The sequence below is a fragment of the Caenorhabditis elegans genome, chromosome II (assembly GCF_000002985.6).
Source record: "Caenorhabditis elegans chromosome II".
In the NCBI taxonomy this organism is placed as follows: domain Eukaryota; kingdom Metazoa; phylum Nematoda; class Chromadorea; order Rhabditida; family Rhabditidae; genus Caenorhabditis; species Caenorhabditis elegans.
The window spans coordinates 13,388,844-13,406,128 of NC_003280.10; the positions used below are offsets into that span (position 1 = coordinate 13,388,844).

Genomic DNA, 17,285 nt, shown 5'->3' on the forward strand with positions numbered 1-17,285 from the left:
AAAAAAAATCCGAAAATTTGGCCGAAATTCCAAAAAAAAAATCCGTAAATTTGGCCGAAATTCCAAAAAAAAAATCCGAAAATTTGGCCGAAATTCCTACCAAAAAAATCCGAAAATTTGGCGGAAAAAACGTTTGTTTCGGGAATTTTTTAGACTTTTTTCGTGAAATTTTCCGACAATTTGCCGATTTGCCTTAATTTTCAATTCCGGCAGCTTGCCGGTTTGCCGGAAATTTCCAATTAACAATTCCCACAATTTGCCGATTTGCCGGAAATTTTAAATTCCGGCAATTAGCAAATTTCTATATGAAAAAAAAAACATTTTTTTTATCGAAAAATCGGAAAAAAAATTGATTTCTAGATTTTTCCAACTTTTTGTTTCGAAAAAATAAACGGATTTTTTCAGAAAAATTCAAAAATTCTGAATTTTCCTAATTTTTTTGCTAAAAAAAACTGAAATTTCTGAATTTTTTAACAAATGAAAACCGTTTTTTTTTCTAATTAAATAATTTCTCTCAGTTCGTACTATTAGAGGAAAAAATTATCCAAAAAATCATACTTTCTTCCCCAATTCTCACCATAATGCATATAGTTTCTTGTGTTTTTTTTCTCGGAAAAATCTGTATTTTTTTTGCTTTAAATCGCCACTAAACACGACATTTCCCCACGATTTCTCTGCATTTTATGTACTTTTTTCTCTTCAGTTATTTATTATTTTTTTGCCCCATTTTTCTTGTTTGACGATACTAAACGAAATGATTGTAGAGTAATATTTTTTTCTAAAAAAAATTATATAATATTCACGATTTTTGCAATTTTTCCCAATTTTTTGAATTTTTTTTTAGAGATCGTTTCGAACTCTATTCTATTTTTTTTTAATTTGAAAAAAATTTCAGAATATTAAAAAAAAATTTTCAGATGGCTCCGACAGTGCTAATGGTGGCTGAAAAGCCACTTTTAGCAGATTCAATTGCCAATCTGCTGTCGAATGGGCAGGCTAAGAAGAGGAAAGGTTAGGATTTTTGGAATTTGGAGAAAATCCAAAAAAAAAATTTTTTTTGGAAAAAATCCAGTGAAAAATTAATTTTTTTTCAATTTTAAAAAAGTGAAATTTCATATAAAAACCAGATTTTAAAAGAAACAGAAAAACGGAAAATGATTTCTTTTTTTCGAAAATCAATTTTAAAAAACACTATCTCAATTTTTCTAAAAATTAAAATCTAAAAATTCACGGAAAATTGATTTTTTTTTAATTTTTCAATTTTAGTTTTTCCGATATATTTCGAGAAAAAAAGTACATTTTTCGCAAAACAAAAAATTTAAAATTTCGATAAATTTTCGTTAATTTTTGACAATTTTAGGCAATTTCAGGCAATTTTCGACAAATTCCGGCAATTTTTGACACTTTTATGCAATTTGTGACATTTTTAGGCAATTTTTGACACTTTTAGGCAATTTTGGACAATTTTAGGCAATTTCAGGCAATTTTAGATACTTTTAGGGAATTTTAGGTAATTTTAGGGAATTTTAGGAATTTGCAGTCAATTTTAGGCTATTTTTGAAAATTTCAAGCAAATTCCGGCAATTTTTGACAATTTCAGGCCATTTTTGACACTTTTAGGCAATTTTAGGCAATTTTTGACAAATTTTCGATTCCAAAAAACAAATAAGAAAATGAAACAAAATTAGTAAAAATTTCACAAAAACTCGAAAAATCCAAAAAAAATTCGAAATTTTACACATTTTCGGGGTCAATTTTCCAACTTTAAGCCCTAAATTTCCCCAAAAAAACCCCCGAAAATCATCTACAGGCTGGAATGGTGTATGCTCTGTCAGCGAATACGATGGTCAATTCAATGGTCGAGCAGCGAGATTTAAAGTTACAAGTACGTGTGGACACGTTATGTCTCTCGATTTTCCGCCGAAATTCAATAATTGGGAACGTGTCGACCCTGCGGAGCTGTATAGTGCTCCAACTCAACGAATCGAGGCGAATCCGAAAATGAAGATGAACGAATTTTTGGCGTCTGAGGCGAAAAATGCGGATTTTTTAGTGTTATGGCTGGATTGTGATAAGGAAGGAGAGAATATTTGTTTTGAGGTGTGCTGCAAAAACCACTGAAAATTTGTGCAAAATTTGATTTTAAAACAGCTTTTAAGCTCAGAATAATGCTTTTTTTTGCTAATTTAGCAAAAATTGAAAGCAAAAATTTTTTTTTTTTTTTGTCTAAAAAGTTGTTTTTTTTTTGTAATTTTTAAGCTATTTTTGCCCGAAAATTTGTCGACCAATTGTCTACAATTTCGGCATATGGGCAAATTGCTTGTTTGCCGATTTGCCGGAAATTTTAATTCCGGCAATTTTCCTATTTGCCGGAAGTTTCAATTCTGGCAATTTTCCGATTTGCCGGAAATTTTAAATTCCGGCAATTTTCCGATTTGCCATTTCTCCGGCAATTTTCCTATTTGCCGGAAATTTCAATTTCGGCAATTTTCCGATTTGCCGGAAATTTTAATTCTCGCAATTTTCCGATTTGCCGGAAACTTCAAATCCGGCATATTTCCGATTTTCCGGAAATTTCAATTCCGGCAATTTTTTGATTTCCCATTTTCCGGCAAATCGGCAATTTTCCGAATTGCCGAAAGTTTTAAATTCCGGCAATTTTCCGATTTCCAATTTCTCCGGCAAAGCGGCAAGTTGCCGATTTGCCGGAAACTTCAAATCTGGCACATTTCCGATTTGCCGGAAATTTCAATTCCGGCAATTTTTGATTTACCATTTTTTTTTTCTACGAATCCGGCATATTTCCGATTTGCCGGAAATTTCCATTCCGGCAATTTTCTGTTTGCCATTTTTCCGGCAATTTTCCGGTTTGCTGGAAATTTTAATTCTGGCAATTTTCCGACTTGCGATTTCTCCGGCAATTTTCCGATTTGCCGGAAGTTTCAATTTCGGCAATTTTCTGATTTCCCACTTTTCCGGCAAATCGGCAATTTTCCGAATTGCCGAAAGTTTTCAATTCCGGCATATTTCCGATTTGCCGGAAACTTCAAATCTGGCAATTTTTCGATTTCCAATTTTTTCCGGCAAAGCGGCAATTTTCCGATTTGCCGGAAATTGCAAGTTGCCGAAAAAAATCGTTCGCACCCTACTTCTTCTTTAAATCTAAAATTCTTCAAATTTTCGAAAAAAAAAGAAATTTATCGATTTTTTGATTTTCAAAAAATTCAAGAGTCGGAACATTTTTGTGTTAAAAAAATAAGAAAAATGGCTAAAATCTCTTTTTCGAAATAAAAACGAAAATTGTTCGATTTTCAGTTGAAAAATTGAAAAAATCTCAAATTTCCGCCAAAATTATGCATTTTCTCAAAAAATGTCAAATTTCCGCCAAAATAAGTTTTTTTCAAAAAACTCCCCCCAATCTTCCAGGTAATCGATGCAGTCAAATGTGCAATGTTCAAAAACCGTCAAGACTTTATGTCCGACGTCTACCGGGCTCACTTCTCTGCAATCACCGAGAAGGATATAAAAGCGGCGATGCGAAATCTCGGCCGTCCCGATCAAAATATGTCACATTCAGTGGATGCGCGCCAGGAGTTGGATCTACGAATCGGATGCTCATTCACTCGGTTTCAGACGAAATTCTTCCAGGGAAAATATGGAGATTTGGATAGTAATGTGATCTCGTATGGACCGTGTCAGACGCCGACTCTTGGATTTTGTGTCACCCGGCATGATCAGATTGTTCAGTTTAAGCCTGAGCAGTATTGGGTGTTGAAGACCAATTTTACGACGAGTGATGATGGGCAGATATTCTCACCGGAATGGCAACGAGGACGGATATTCGATGCGGAAGTTGCCCGCGTTTTTGTGGATCGAATTAAGGTGTCTCACTGCAACTTTTTCCTCACGAGGGACGAGGAAAAGTGGTTTCTAGGCCATGGCCGAGGGGCCGACAAGTTTCAGCGGCCATTTATCTTGCTTTGTTTTCCGCCTGTTTTCTTTCGTTTTTCACTGATTTTTTTCGTTTTTTCTTATTAAAACTGATAAATAAATACTTTTTGCAGATGCTAAAACAATTTCCAAGTAAAAAATCATGTATTTAGTGGGCAAGCAGCGGTGAAAGTGGGCATTGTAATATGATGGATTACGGGAATACAAAACCTAAACTTTTTCTGAAACATGATACATATGATGCTTAGATGCTGAAATTACCTGATTTTCATAACGAGACCGCTGAAAAAGTTTTGAGGTTTCCAAAATTCAACTTTTTTGGTGAAAAAGTCGAGATTTTCTGCAAAAAGTATTTATTTATCAGTTTTATTAAGAAAAAACGGGAAAAAGCTGTGAAAAACAAAAGAAAACAGGCGGAAAACAACAAAGCAAGATAAATGGCCGCTGAAACTTGTCGGCCCCTCGGCCATGGCCTAGAAACCACTTTTCCTCGTCCCTCGTGAGGAAAAAGTTGCAGTGAATGTGTAGTTTTCAAAATATCGATTTTTACGAGAATATTACGTACAAAATTTTGAAAATAATCCCCCAATTTTTTATTCCAGAAATGCCACACCGGCCTCGTCCTCGACGTGAGCAAAAAAGAAGCTCGAAAAGAGCGTCCATGTGCTCTAAATACTGTCGAGCTGATGAGAGTGGCCAGTAGCTCCCTCGGAATGAGCCCATCGACTACAATGCATGTAGCAGAAGCCCTCTATACACAGGGCTACATTTCCTATCCGAGAACCGAGACCACAGCGTATTCGGCGAATTTCGATTTGACAGGAACTCTGAAAATTCTCGCCGGCGACCGAAAATGGGGATCCGTGGTGTCGCAGGCAAGCGGGTGTCATTTTTCGACGTTTTTCGATGTTTTTCGATGATTTTCGGTGAAAATCGAAAAATCGAAAAATTGAAAATTGAAAAACGAAATTTTTCGATTTTTCAAAAATGGAAAAATTTTCGATTTTTTTCGATTTTTTCGATTTTTTCGATGATTTTTGGTGAAAATCGAAACATCGAAAAAATCGAAAAATCGAAAAATTGAAAATCGAAATTTTTCGATTTTTCAAAAATGGAAAAATTTTCGACTTTTTTCGATTTTTTTTCGATTTTTTTCGATTTTTCGATTTTTTTTCGATTTTTTCGATTTTTCGATGATTTTCGGTGAAAATCGAAACATCGAAAAAATCGAAAAAAATCGAAAAATCGAAAAATTGAAAATCGAAAAACGAAATTTTTCGATTTTTCAGAAATGGAAAAATTTTCGATTTTTTTTCGATTTTTTTCGATTTTTTCGATTTTTTCGATTTTTTTCGATGTTTTTCGGTGAAAATCGAAACATCGAAAAATCGAAAAATTGAAAATCGAAAAATTTTCGATTTTTCGATTCTCCGGAAAATCAAAAAATCGAAAAAAAAAATGTTCAGAAAATAAAATATTAAGCTAAATTTTGAAAAATCGAAAAAAATTTTCTGAAAAAATCGAAAAAATCGACACCCTTGGTGTTCAGGTATTGGCAGACGGGATAAAACGGCCGAAAAGTGGAGTTGACAAGGGGGACCACCCACCGATTACCCCAATGCGTCCGAATCACGGTGGTCTGTCAGGTGACATGTCACGGATCTACGAGTACGTCTCACAGCATTTTGTGGCGACTCTGATGAAGCAGTGTGTCTATGAAGTTACTACGGTCAAAATGAGCTGTGGAGATGAGCAATTTACACTACAGGGGAAGAACGTTGTGGAGCCTGGATTCACTGCAGTTATGCCTTGGCTTAGTGTTGAGGAGGAGTGTAGTGTACCCAAAAGCTTGCAGCAGATTGGAGCCAAAATTGAGCTGCAGTAAGGGATTTTGGAGCATTTTTGAAAAATTGTCCGAGAGGAGTACAATTTATTTCGAAAAAAATTGAAACTTTATGTAAAACTGTCCAATTTTCTCTTTAAAAATTCCCGAAAAAAAAAAATTTTTTTTCAAAAATATGCAAAATGTGGAAATGAAAAAAATCGGCAATTTATCCGTTTGCCGATTTGCCGGAAAATTTCGATTCTGGCAATTTGCTGATTTACCAAAAATTTTCAATTCCGGCAATTTGTCGATTTGCCGGAAATGTTCAATTCCGGCAATTTACTGATTTGCTGGAAATTTTATATTTCGCAATTTGTCGATTTGCCGGAAATGTTCAATTCTGACAATTTGCCGATTTGCCGGAAAAGTTTAATTCCGGCAATTTCCCGATTTGCCGGAAAAGTTAAATTCCGGCAACTTGCCGATTTACCGGAAAATTTCAAATCCGCCAATTTGTCAAAAAGCAGGAATTATTCAATTCCAGCAATTTGCCGATTTGCCGGAAATTTTCAATTCCGGCAATTTACTGATTTGCTGGAAATTTTCAATTCCGGCAATTTGCCGATTGGCCGGAAATTTTCAATTCCAACAATTTGCCGATTTGCCGGAAAATTTCAATTCCAACAATTTGCCGATTTGCCGGAAAATTTCAATTCCGACAATTTGCCGATTTGCCGGAAAATTTCAATTCCGGCAATTTGCCGATTTGCCGGAAAATTTCAATTCCGGCAATTTGCCGATTTGCCGGAAAATTTCAATTCCGGCAATTTGTCGATTTGCCGGAAATTTTCAAATCCGGCAATTTGCCGATCTGCCGGAGAATTTCAATTCCGGCAATTTACTGATTTGCCGGAATTATAGAATTCTGGCAATTTGCCGATCTATCGAAAGTGTTCAATTCCGGAAATTTGCCGATTTTCCGGAAATATTCAATTCCGGCAAATTGCCGATTTACCGGAAATTTTAATTCCGGCATTCTACTGATTTGCCGGTAAAAAAGTCTTTTCATCCCTTATGCAATATTGAAAATTTCCGGCAAATCAGTAAATTGCCGGAATTGAAATTTTCCTCATTATAGAAAAATTACTTATACCAAAAATCCCAAAAAAAAATGTACTTGTGTATTAATTCCCCTCATTTTTAAAATTAATTAAACTTACATGTTTTTTTTCTTTAATAAAAAATGATGCCCATTTTCCCTCTTCCGGCTTAAAAATGATAATTTTCTAATGTCTAATGTAAGCCTAAAAATGCAAAAGCTCCACACGTTTTTTATTTAAAATTTTTTTTTAATAATGAGGATAAATAATACCCAAAAAAATTTTTTTTAGCCCTAAAAAAGCATTTAAAAATCCTCCGAATTTTTTCCAGAAACGCCGAAATCCAGGCACGCGAAACAACTCCACCCGGTTACCTAACCGAAGCCGAGCTCATCACACTTATGGAAAAGCACGGAATCGGAACAGATGCCTCAATTCCCGTTCACATTAATACAATAACTCAGAGGAATTATGTGACAGTTGAAAGTGGTCGAAGACTTGTCCCCACTCGGTTGGGACAATGTCTCGTCAGGGGTTATTGGAAAGTGGACCCGGAGTTGGTTCTTCCTACGATGAGAGCTGAGCTCGAGGAGCAGTTGAATTTGGTCGCCAGTGGAAAAGCCGATTATCTTGATGTGGGTGGTGGATGTTTTTAGCGGCTACAGTACCCCCCCCCCCCCCCCAGAAATCTACAGTAATACCAAAAAATGCCAAAAAAAAATTTTTGGAGCAAAAAGTCTTGTCGAAAAGTTTTTTAATTAAAAAAAAACCAAAATGTTCGGTTTTTGGAAAATTAAAAATCGGAGAAAAAAAAGAATAATGTATGAACAATTTTTTAAAAAATATATTTTTGATAGAGAAATTCCGGAAATCTTTTTTTTTCAGAGAAATTTTGAAAAAAAATTTTTAATCGAAAATTTTATATTTTTTAAAACATTTTTTGTAGAAAAAAACGAAAGTTCTCGATTTTTCAATTTTTCGAAAAAAATTTGAAATTTCAATTTTTATTTGACAAAATTTAAAAATTCTTAATTAATTTTTTTCCCCGATTTTTTCACAAAAAAAATTCAAAGTTTTCTCTCTTTTACAAAAAAGTCGAAAATTTCCTATTTTTGACAAAAAATCCAAAATATTCTCATTTTTTAAAATTTTTTTGGGCGAAAAAAAATCAAAATTTCAATAATTTCCAATTTTTTCACAAAAATATATTTTTAAAAAAATTCTCGATTTTTCAGTTTTTTATTCAAAAAAAAAAACGTTTTTTGCCCGAAAAATTTGAAATTTCTCGAGATTTTCTAAATAACTTTTTGAAAAAAATTAGAAAATCAACGATTTTTTCACTGACAAAAATCTCTAAAAATTACAATTTTAGCTCCAAAATTTTCAGGTGAAAAACCACGCGCTAAAAATGTTCGAGATGAAATTCCAATACTTTGTCACCAATATCCCGGCCGTCGACACCCTCTTCGAAGCCTCGTTTACCACACTTTCAGACACTGGGAAACCATTTTCCCGATGCGGAAAATGTCGCCGATACATGAAGCTCGTTCAGACGAAACCGCAACGACTCTACTGTCCGACGTGTCAGGAGACGTATGCGGTGCCGAATTTCAAGGATGGGGTGCTTAAAGTTATTGGAGATCACAAGTGTCCTCTCGATGATTTTGATGTCATTTTGTATCAGGTGTGTGTGTGTGTGTGTGTGTCGATTTCGACGGAGCGACCATCATTTTGGCGGCGGGAAATTCAAATGTTCGTGTACTCCCCGAGGAAAAGTGATTTTACAATTGTCCGCATTTTTTGTCCGCACGTAGAGTCGAAGAAAGTCTCATTTCGCTTTGATCTACGGAAAATGCGGGAGAAGAGACGCAGACATCTCATCTGATTTTGTATAGTTAAGAGTGTGCTTAACGTGAAAATCAAGCATTTCAGACAATATTCGTAGTAAAATCTTCTCCTCGAGGAGTACACACACGAGCTGCATAAATCCAGAAAAGAAAATAAATATGAAATTTGAGGGGTGTAAAATTTGAAAATTTTGAACAAAAATTTAAAAAATCAAATTTCGATCATCCGAGAGGAGTAAAATTTATTTCTAAAGTTGGGCAAATGCGTGCCCAATTTTCGGTTTAAAAATTCCCGAAAAGATTTGCCGGAAAATGAAATTCCGGCAATTTGCCGATCTGCCGGAAAATTTCAATTCCGGCATTTTACTGATTTGCCGGTTCAATTCCAACAATTTGCCGATTTGCCGGAAATTTTCAATTTCAACAATTTGCCGATTTGCCGGAAAATTAAATTCCGGCAACTTGCCGATTTGCCGGAAAAAATAAATTCCGGCAATTTGCCGATTTGCCGGAAAAATTAAATTCCGGCAATTTGCCGATTTGCCGGAAAAATTAAATTCCGGCAATTTGCCGATTTGCCGGAAAAATTCAATTCCGGCAATTTGCTGATTTGCCGGAAATATTTTAAATTCCGGCGATATGCTGATTTGCCGGAAAATGAAATTCCGGCAATTTGCCGATCTGCCGGAAAATTTCAATTCCGGCATTTTACTGATTTGCCGGTTCAATTCCAACAATTTGCCGATTTGCCGGAAATTTTCAATTTCAACAATTTGCCGATTTGCCGGAAAAATTAAATTCCGGCAATTTGCCGATTTGCCGGAAAAATTAAATTCCGGCAATTCGTCGGTTTGCCGGAAATTTTCAATTCTGGCAATTTGCCGATTTGCCCGAAATTTTTATTCAGACAATTTGCCGATTTGCCGGAAAAAGGTGAACAATTTATTTCGAAAAAAATTTAAAAACTACGAAAAATGCTATTTTCCGCTGTTTTTTTTGAAATTTTTTTCAGAAAATTTTCTATTTTCGCAGTTTTCGGACATTAGTTTTTCAGAAGAAATAGCAACAAAAAAAATACGAAAAATTGTCCACAATTTCAGCCAATTTGTTTGCAGGGTCCCGGCGGAAAACTTGCCCGAACATTCACCCTCTGCCCATTCTGCTTCAACAATCCACCATTCGAAAAAATGCCACAAGGAGCCGGTTGTGATACTTGTGTTCATCCGTCTTGTCAGTATTCCATTAGGTAAGGCGGCTTTTGTGTGGCCTAGAAGGCGCGAAAACTCGGCCAGCGATTTTTAAACTTTTTTTCTACAAAAATTGACTAAAAATGGCCTCAGACGCGAACGAATTTCTTTCATGATGAAAATTTTGGAAAAAAATTTTTTTTTAGGAGCCACATTGAGTTTAAACAATTAAATTTCAGATTTTTCCAAATTTTGGCTCTTTTTTCAAAAAAAAATTGTCCATTTTTCTAGAAATCCACAATGAAATTTGGATGTTTTAGGCAATTTTCAGTTAAAAAAACAGCCCTAACAATTTATTTCGAGAAAAAATTGAAAAAATCAAATTTCGATTTTCCGAGAGGAGTACAATTTATTTCGAAAAAAATTTAAAAAAATCAAATTTCGATCGTCCGAGAGGAGTACAATTTATTTCGAAAAAAAATTAAAAAAAAATCAAATTTCGATCGTCCGAGAGGAGTACAATTTTCCTTGTTTTTTTTTCTGCAGAAATCGACTCAAAAATGGTCCCAATCTACCAAATTCCATAAATTATATTCTCAAAAAAAAAACTGTCATCGAGAGAAAGTGTTGAAAATGGAAGAGAAATCGCTGGCCGAGTTTTCGCGGCGCGGCCTTGACACGGATTTCGGGCTTTCCTCATAAATTGAAATGGAAGAGTTCAGGCCGAACTAGGCCACCATAGGCTCGGCCATATCTGGGGTAGAATTACGGCGCGTTGCGTGTCGCGTCGCGGCTCGGTTTTAGTTGTAAAACTAAATGTACTTGTCCGTGTGGAGTACACGACACTTTCCCACGCGTTGTCCGGCAGGCGATTGTCAATGGAGCGCGAAATATTCAATGAGGGAGACCAGCAGAACCACGTGTGCCTTGAAATTCGAAAAATCTAAAATTTCAGCTCAAACGGAGTGTGCGGTTGTCTTCAAGACTGCGGGGGTGTAATGCTTCTCGACACTCAATCTCATCCGAAATGGAGAATGACATGTAATAAATGTCCGTCGGTTGTTGGATTATTTGAAGGAGCGATTAAAGTGAAAGTGGACAGTACGAGAAGCTGTGAGCAGTGTGATGCTCAATTTATTAAAGCAGAGTTTAAGGTAGAAATTGGCGGTTTTTTCGGCGAAAATTGAAAAAAAAAGTAATTTTCTAAAATATCATCATTCAAAATGTTAAGAAAAAAATGAACAAAAGAATGAAAACAATATGAAAAGAAATGAAAAAAATATTTAAAAAAAATGAAAAAAGAATGAAAAAAGGAAAAAAACAAAAAAAAAAGGAAGAAAAAATGAAAAAAAAAATGAAAAAAATATGAAAAAAATATTTAAAAAAATGAAAAAAGGAAGAAAAAATGAAACAAAAATTAACAATATTTTTTAGTATTTTTTTCCTACATTTTGGATGTTTTTAGAATAATTATCGGAGAAATTGGCGGTTTTCGAAAATGGAAAAAAAAAGTAATTTTCTAAAATATCATCATTCTAAATGTTAAGAAAAAAAAATGAACACAAAAAGAAAAAAAACGAAAAAAGAATGAAAAAAAAATGAAAAAAGAATGAAAAAAAGGAAAAAACAACAAAAAAAAGGAAGAAAAAATGAAACAAAAATTAACAATATTTTTTAGTATTTTTTTCCTACTTTTTGGATGTTTTTAGAATAATTAATGGAGAAATTGGCGGTTTTCGAAAATCTGAAGCGAAAAATGGTAAAAAAAATTTCGAAAAGAGAAAATTCAGAAAAAAAAAACTGTTCTGTGTGCACTTTTTATTGAGTTTTTGGAAAAAAAATCGATTTTCCGTGGAAAAAAAGAATAACGTAATTTTTAGACACCACCGCTTCAGAGGTATTTTTCAAAAAACTTCAAAGGATTTTCAAGAAAAACCCTAAAATGTTGCAGTTTTTATTGATTTTTAATCAAAAATTAAAAAATTATGAAAAAGATTTTTTTAATATTGGATAAATCCATGTTCAGAAGGATTTTCAAAATAATTTCCAAATAAAATTTAAAAATCTCCAAATTTTCAAAAAAAAATTTTTTTTTTTTTTTTAATGCGATTTTTTTTCAAAAATTTCAAAAAAAATCTCCAAATTCCCATTCTTATGTCGAATTTTTAGAGAAAAAATTTTTTGGATGTTTTTTGGAATAAGTATCGGAGAAAGTGGCGGTTTTTTTGGCAAAAAATTGGAAAAAAAATAAATTTTCTGAAAAATATTTTTTTTTCTTCAAAAAGAATTGAAAAAAAGAGGGAAAAGAAACAAAATGTAAAAAATGAAAAAAAAATCATTATTTTTTTTTCCAATTTTTGGCAAAAAAATTGAAAAAAATTAATTTTCTGAAATATCATCTAAAATGAAAAAAAAACTAACAATTTTCTGAAAATTTCAAAAAAAAATCAAAAATAAATTCAGAAAAAATCGGTTTTTTTTTTCCACAAAAAATCGATTTTCCGGTTTTCTGGCACGTTTTAGAGGTATTTTTCAATAAAAAAAGTTTTGAATGATTTTTAATTAAAAAATCGCCAAAATGATTTTTTTTAAATTGGATAAATTCATTTTCAGGAGCATTTTCACATTTTCTTTTTAAAACAATTTCCAACAAAAATCTGAAAATCTTCACATTTTCGAAAAAAAAAGTTTTATTTTTGGAAAAGTGCTGAATTTTTACAAAATCTCCAAAAAAAATTTTTTCCAAATTCCCATTCTTTAAAGTCGAAGTTTTAAGTAAAAAATCCTAAACACATCTAAAAATTTTTCAAAAAAAAAAAATTTCCAGCCAAATTCCGGAAAACCTGGAGCAATCGAGTACGAGTCGAGCAGCTACGAGGGATGCATCTTTTGTGATGCGATGAAAAAGTACCCGGACGCGATTAACCTGAATCATGCCTACCTGACAGAAGAATCCCGTCAACGGAACACACAGGCACCCAGGCGAGGCGGCGGCGGCGGCCGTGGCCGTGGCGGTCGTGGAAGAGGAGGCCGCGGCCGTGGAAGAGGACGGGGACGCTAGTGCCGAATTTCCCGGAAAATTAATATATTTTTTGTTTTTTTTTAAATTGTTATTAGCACTGTTTTTTATTAATTCAATTTTAAGTATGTTTTTTTTTTAAATTTAAATTTAAATTTAAAAAAAAACGAGCAAATGTGTATGTATAATTACGGTACTTTTTCTTTATTATATACATAAATTATATACATGTTTTTTATTAAATTTTTTCAATTAAATTTTTGTTTCCTGTAAAAGTGTTACTCAGAAACACTTTCAATATCTATTTTTCTACTTTTTTTTGTTGTATTTTTCCACAATTTTGCCCTTCTAACCCAATTTTTTCAAAAAACGCGCATAAAATATGGTGTATTGTTACTTCAGATAAAATGCATCATATTTTACGCGCAAATATTCAGAGTTTAAATTTTAAGGATTTGAAAAAAAATTTGTTTCAAAAAATTCAAAAGTCTGGGTTTTTTTTTAAATTCCGCGCAAATGTTGCGTTTTCTGTTCGAAAAATAATTCGAAAAAATCAAATTTCGATTTTCCGAGAGGAGTACAATTTATTTCAAAAAATTGAAAAAATCAAATTTCGATTTTCCGAGAGGAGTACAATTTATTTCGAAAAAAATTGAAAAATCAATTTTCCGAGAGGAGTACAATTTATTTCGAAAAAATTGAAAAAAATCAAATTTCGATTGTCCGAGAGGAGTACAATTTATTTCAAAAAAATTGAAAAAATCAAATTTCGATTTTCCGAGAGGAGTACAATTTTTTCGAAAAAAATTCGCCGAGAAATTGACCATTTTGTGGGCGTGGCCTGCGATGGCTTCACCCATTTTTTCACGAGTTCTCGAATTCCGAAAAAAATGAGACGCTTCCCGCAAAGGCACAGAAAAATGGGCGGAGCGGCGTAGGAGGTCACGCCCACAAAAGGGGCGGAGCTTTAACATTTCACCGAGAAAGTGTCCATTTTGTGGGCGTGGTTTGAGCTTGAAAAAAATGCTAAACTCCTTAAATTCGACCTAAAAACTGAGGGATTACTTTAAAAATTGATTTTTTTTTTCCGCGGAAATTCAAAAATAATTTTTTAAAAATTGGTTTTTTGTGGAAAAAAATGAGGAAAACGAGATTTTTCACAATTTTTACGAATTTTTCAACAAAAAAAAATCCACCAATTTTCCAGATGCCACCAAAAAAGACGCCAAAAGGAGGCGCTAGCGGCTCCGGCAAAGACGACGGCGGTGGCCAGAAAAAAGAGGCAAAAGGTGGTGGTACGGCAGTAAAAGTTCGTCACATTCTCTGTGAGAAACAGGGAAAAGCGTTGGAGGCTATCGAAAAGCTCAAATCGGGAATGAAGTTCAACGAGGTGGCCGCTCAATACAGTGAGGATAAGGCGAGAAGTGGTGGAGATCTTGGATGGATGACACGTGGCAGTATGGTTGGACCATTTCAGGTAAAAATGTGAAAAAAAAAGAGAAAAAGAGAAAAACAAAAAGAGAAAAAAAGGAAAAAAACAAAAGAATAAGGATAAAAATGAAAAAAAAAACATTTCAAAAATGAAAAAAAGAGAAAATACAATGAAAAAAAAACGAAAAAAAACATTTGAAAAATGAAAAAAAAAATTTTCCAAATTTTTGGATGTTTTAAGAATACTTTTCGGAAATTTTCTTTTTTTTTCTCAATTAAACAAAAAAAGAAAGACGTGTCGAAAAAAAAAACGAAAAAAACAAAAGAATAAGGATAAAAATGAAAAAAAAACGGAAAAAAACATTTAAAAAATGAAAAAAAGAGAAAATTAAATTTTAAAAAAAGGAAAAAACATTTCAAAAATTGCAATAAATGAAAAAAAAAACAAAAAAATAAGGAAAAAAACGAAAAAGAGATAGAAAGAGAAAAAAAAATGAAAAAAAAAACGGAAAAAAACATTTGAAAAATGAAAAAAAAAATTTCCAAATTTTTGGATGTTTTAGGAATACTTTTCGGAAATTTTCTTTTTTTTCTCAATATAAACAAAAAAAGAAAGACGTGTCGAAAAAAAAACGAAAAAAAAGAGAAAATGAAAAAAAAAGAAAAATATGAACTTCTCTTTTTTGATTTGTTTTTCCTTTTTTAAATGTTTTTTTTCTCATTTTTTCTCAATTTTTTTAAAAAAATTTTATTCAGACAAAAAAAACGTGTCGATTTACGCAGCTTGTGTGTACTCCTCGAGGAGAAACGTGATTTCTTCCAGTTTTGACTGAAATTTCTGATTATTTGGAGTATTTATCATTAAAATTGTCGATGATTTATTTGATTTTTATAGTGTTTTAAAAATTGAAAATCTTAAATTTTCTCGTTTTCGGCATAAATTAGAAAAAAAAATGGACAATTTGAATGAGAAATACAAAAAAAAGTGTAAATCTTGAAATCACTTGTCCTCGTGGACTACACGAGCTGCGTAAATCGACAAAAATTAAGTTTTTCTTTTGAAAAAAATCGATAATCCGAAAATTATCTCAAAACTTCCAAAAAATTGAAAAAAAAAATATTTTTAATAAAAATACACCAATTTTTCACATTTTTTCACCGGAAAAATGCTTAAAATTGCAGATTTCTAGGCAATTTTTAGAATTTTTTCCACAAAAATTTCCAAAAAAAAATTTTCAGGACGCCGCATTTGCCCTGTCGAACAGCTCATGCGACAAGCCAATCTACACGGACCCCCCAGTCAAGACAAAGTTCGGTTATCATGTGATTATGGTCGAGGGAAAGAAATAATCATTCCAAAAAAAAAAATGTTGATTTCGCTTTTTTTTGTCTTTTTTGTTGCAAAATTTTTTTTTTTTTTTTTTGATAAATATTTTCTCATTTTTTCCCAATTTTTCCTCATTTTTTGCCCATTTATGCGTTAATTTTCAACGCTTTTTATATCTTTTTCCAGTTTAATTTTACTTTTATTTTAAATTAAAAAAGTTCTAGAAAAAGGGCGGAGCAAAACCTAAGCCACGCCCATAAAATGGTCATTTTTAACGGAAATTTTTTTCCTAAATGTTTAAAGCTAAAAAAATTAATTTTAATATTTTTTGGGAAATATTCATTGTTTTTTCTCTTAAAATTACATGAAAATTCAGTTAAAATTTGAAAGAAAAATATTTTCGAAATGCCAAGAAAGGGGCGGAGCCAACCAGACCACGCCCACACAAAGGGGGCGTGGTCAAAAATGCATTTGAATACTTTTTAAGTGTTTTTTTTAACTGTTAACAACAACACAAAAAATTAGTTTTCATTATACATTTTTAACTAATGCCAAGAAATGGGCGGAGCTAGTCAAGACACGCCCACTGAAAGGGGCGTGGTCGAAATTGAGAACATTTTAAAAATTGAATTTAAAAAACTTTTTGTTTTGTAAAAAAACACCACCGGAAATAATGGAACAGTTTTAACTTTTTCGAAATGCCAAAAAATGGGCGGAGCTAAAAGACAAAGCCCACAGAAAAGGGGCGTGGTCAGGTCAAAAATTGAAAATTTTTCGAAATTAAAAAAATCATTTTTCTTTAAAAAAAAAAACACCACCAAAAATATGATTTACATTGAGAATTTTCAAAATTTTCGAAAAGCCAAGAAAGGGCGGAGCCAACCAGAACGCGCCCACACAAAGGGGGCGTGGTTAAAATTAAGAAAAAAAAAGTTCAAAAAATTAAATTAAAAAAAAAAACTTTTTTGTGAAAAACTCTACCGGAAATATGATTTAAATAGAAAATTTTAACATTTTCGAAATATCATAAAATGGGCGGAGCTAACGATACCACGCCCACAGAAAAGGGGCGTGGCCAAAACTAAGAATCGGAGAAAAACATTATTTTCTTGAAAAAGTCACTGAAAATATGAGTTAAATTGAGCATTTTCAAAATTTTAGAAATGCCAAGAAATAGGCGGAGCCAACCAGACCACGCCCATAAAATGGGCGTGGCTTATTGCACACTGTACTCAGAAAGTTATAGTTTTTCGCATGAAAACCGCTCTGAACATGGATTTCAATTGAAAATTTGTGATTTTCTCGAGCTCAACCGTTTTGTGGGCAAAAAATGGTTTAAAAAATGAAAAAAGAAAGAAAAAATAGAAGAAAAAGGAAAGAAATGAAAAAAATGAAAAAAAAATGAGAAAAAAAAGAAAAAAAAATGAAAAAAAAAATGAAAAAAAAATGAAAAAAAAAGAAAAAAAAAAGAAGAAAAAAAGAAAAAAAAAAGAAAAAAAAAGAGAAAAAAATGAAAAAAAAAAATGAAAAAAAAATGAAAAAAAAAAGAAAAAGAAAATATGCTCTCTTTTTTTCTCTTTTTTTTTCCTTTTTTAAAT

At 32.6% G+C, this 17,285-nt stretch overlaps 2 protein-coding genes across 4 annotated transcripts; both read left to right on the forward strand.

Annotated features, from left to right (window-relative positions):
* Positions 1–917: 917 nt before the first annotated feature.
* top-3B (DNA topoisomerase) lies at positions 918–13,173 on the forward strand (the record flags this gene model as incomplete). 3 transcript variants are annotated; one of them, NM_001267452.3, is made up of 10 exons in its annotated part: positions 918–1,011; positions 1,811–2,100; positions 3,427–3,882; positions 4,554–4,826; positions 5,501–5,832; positions 7,208–7,511; positions 8,264–8,560; positions 9,839–9,969; positions 10,866–11,064; positions 12,738–13,173. In NM_001267452.3, 10 exons carry the CDS (start codon positions 918–920, stop codon positions 12,969–12,971), a joined length of 2,610 nt encoding a protein of 869 aa, NP_001254381.1. The 3 variants fall into 3 exon arrangements, with proteins under 3 accessions (NP_001254381.1, NP_001368106.1, NP_001368107.1); NM_001381639.1 differs by lacking the exons at positions 918–1,011; positions 1,811–2,100 and having other exon boundaries at positions 3,451–3,882; positions 12,738–12,971; NM_001381640.1 differs by lacking the exons at positions 918–1,011; positions 1,811–2,100; positions 3,427–3,882; positions 4,554–4,826; positions 5,501–5,832 and having other exon boundaries at positions 7,278–7,511; positions 12,738–12,971.
* A 963-nt stretch (positions 13,174–14,136) lies between these two features.
* On the forward strand, positions 14,137–15,771 carry pinn-4 (Peptidyl-prolyl cis-trans isomerase; the record flags this gene model as incomplete). The annotated part of the gene is made up of 2 exons (NM_001383980.2): positions 14,137–14,406; positions 15,600–15,771. The coding sequence occupies 2 exons, from the start codon at positions 14,137–14,139 to the stop codon at positions 15,708–15,710; spliced, it is 381 nt and encodes a 126-aa protein (NP_001370079.1). The 3' UTR covers positions 15,711–15,771.
* Between the last annotated feature and the right edge of the window lie 1,514 nt (positions 15,772–17,285).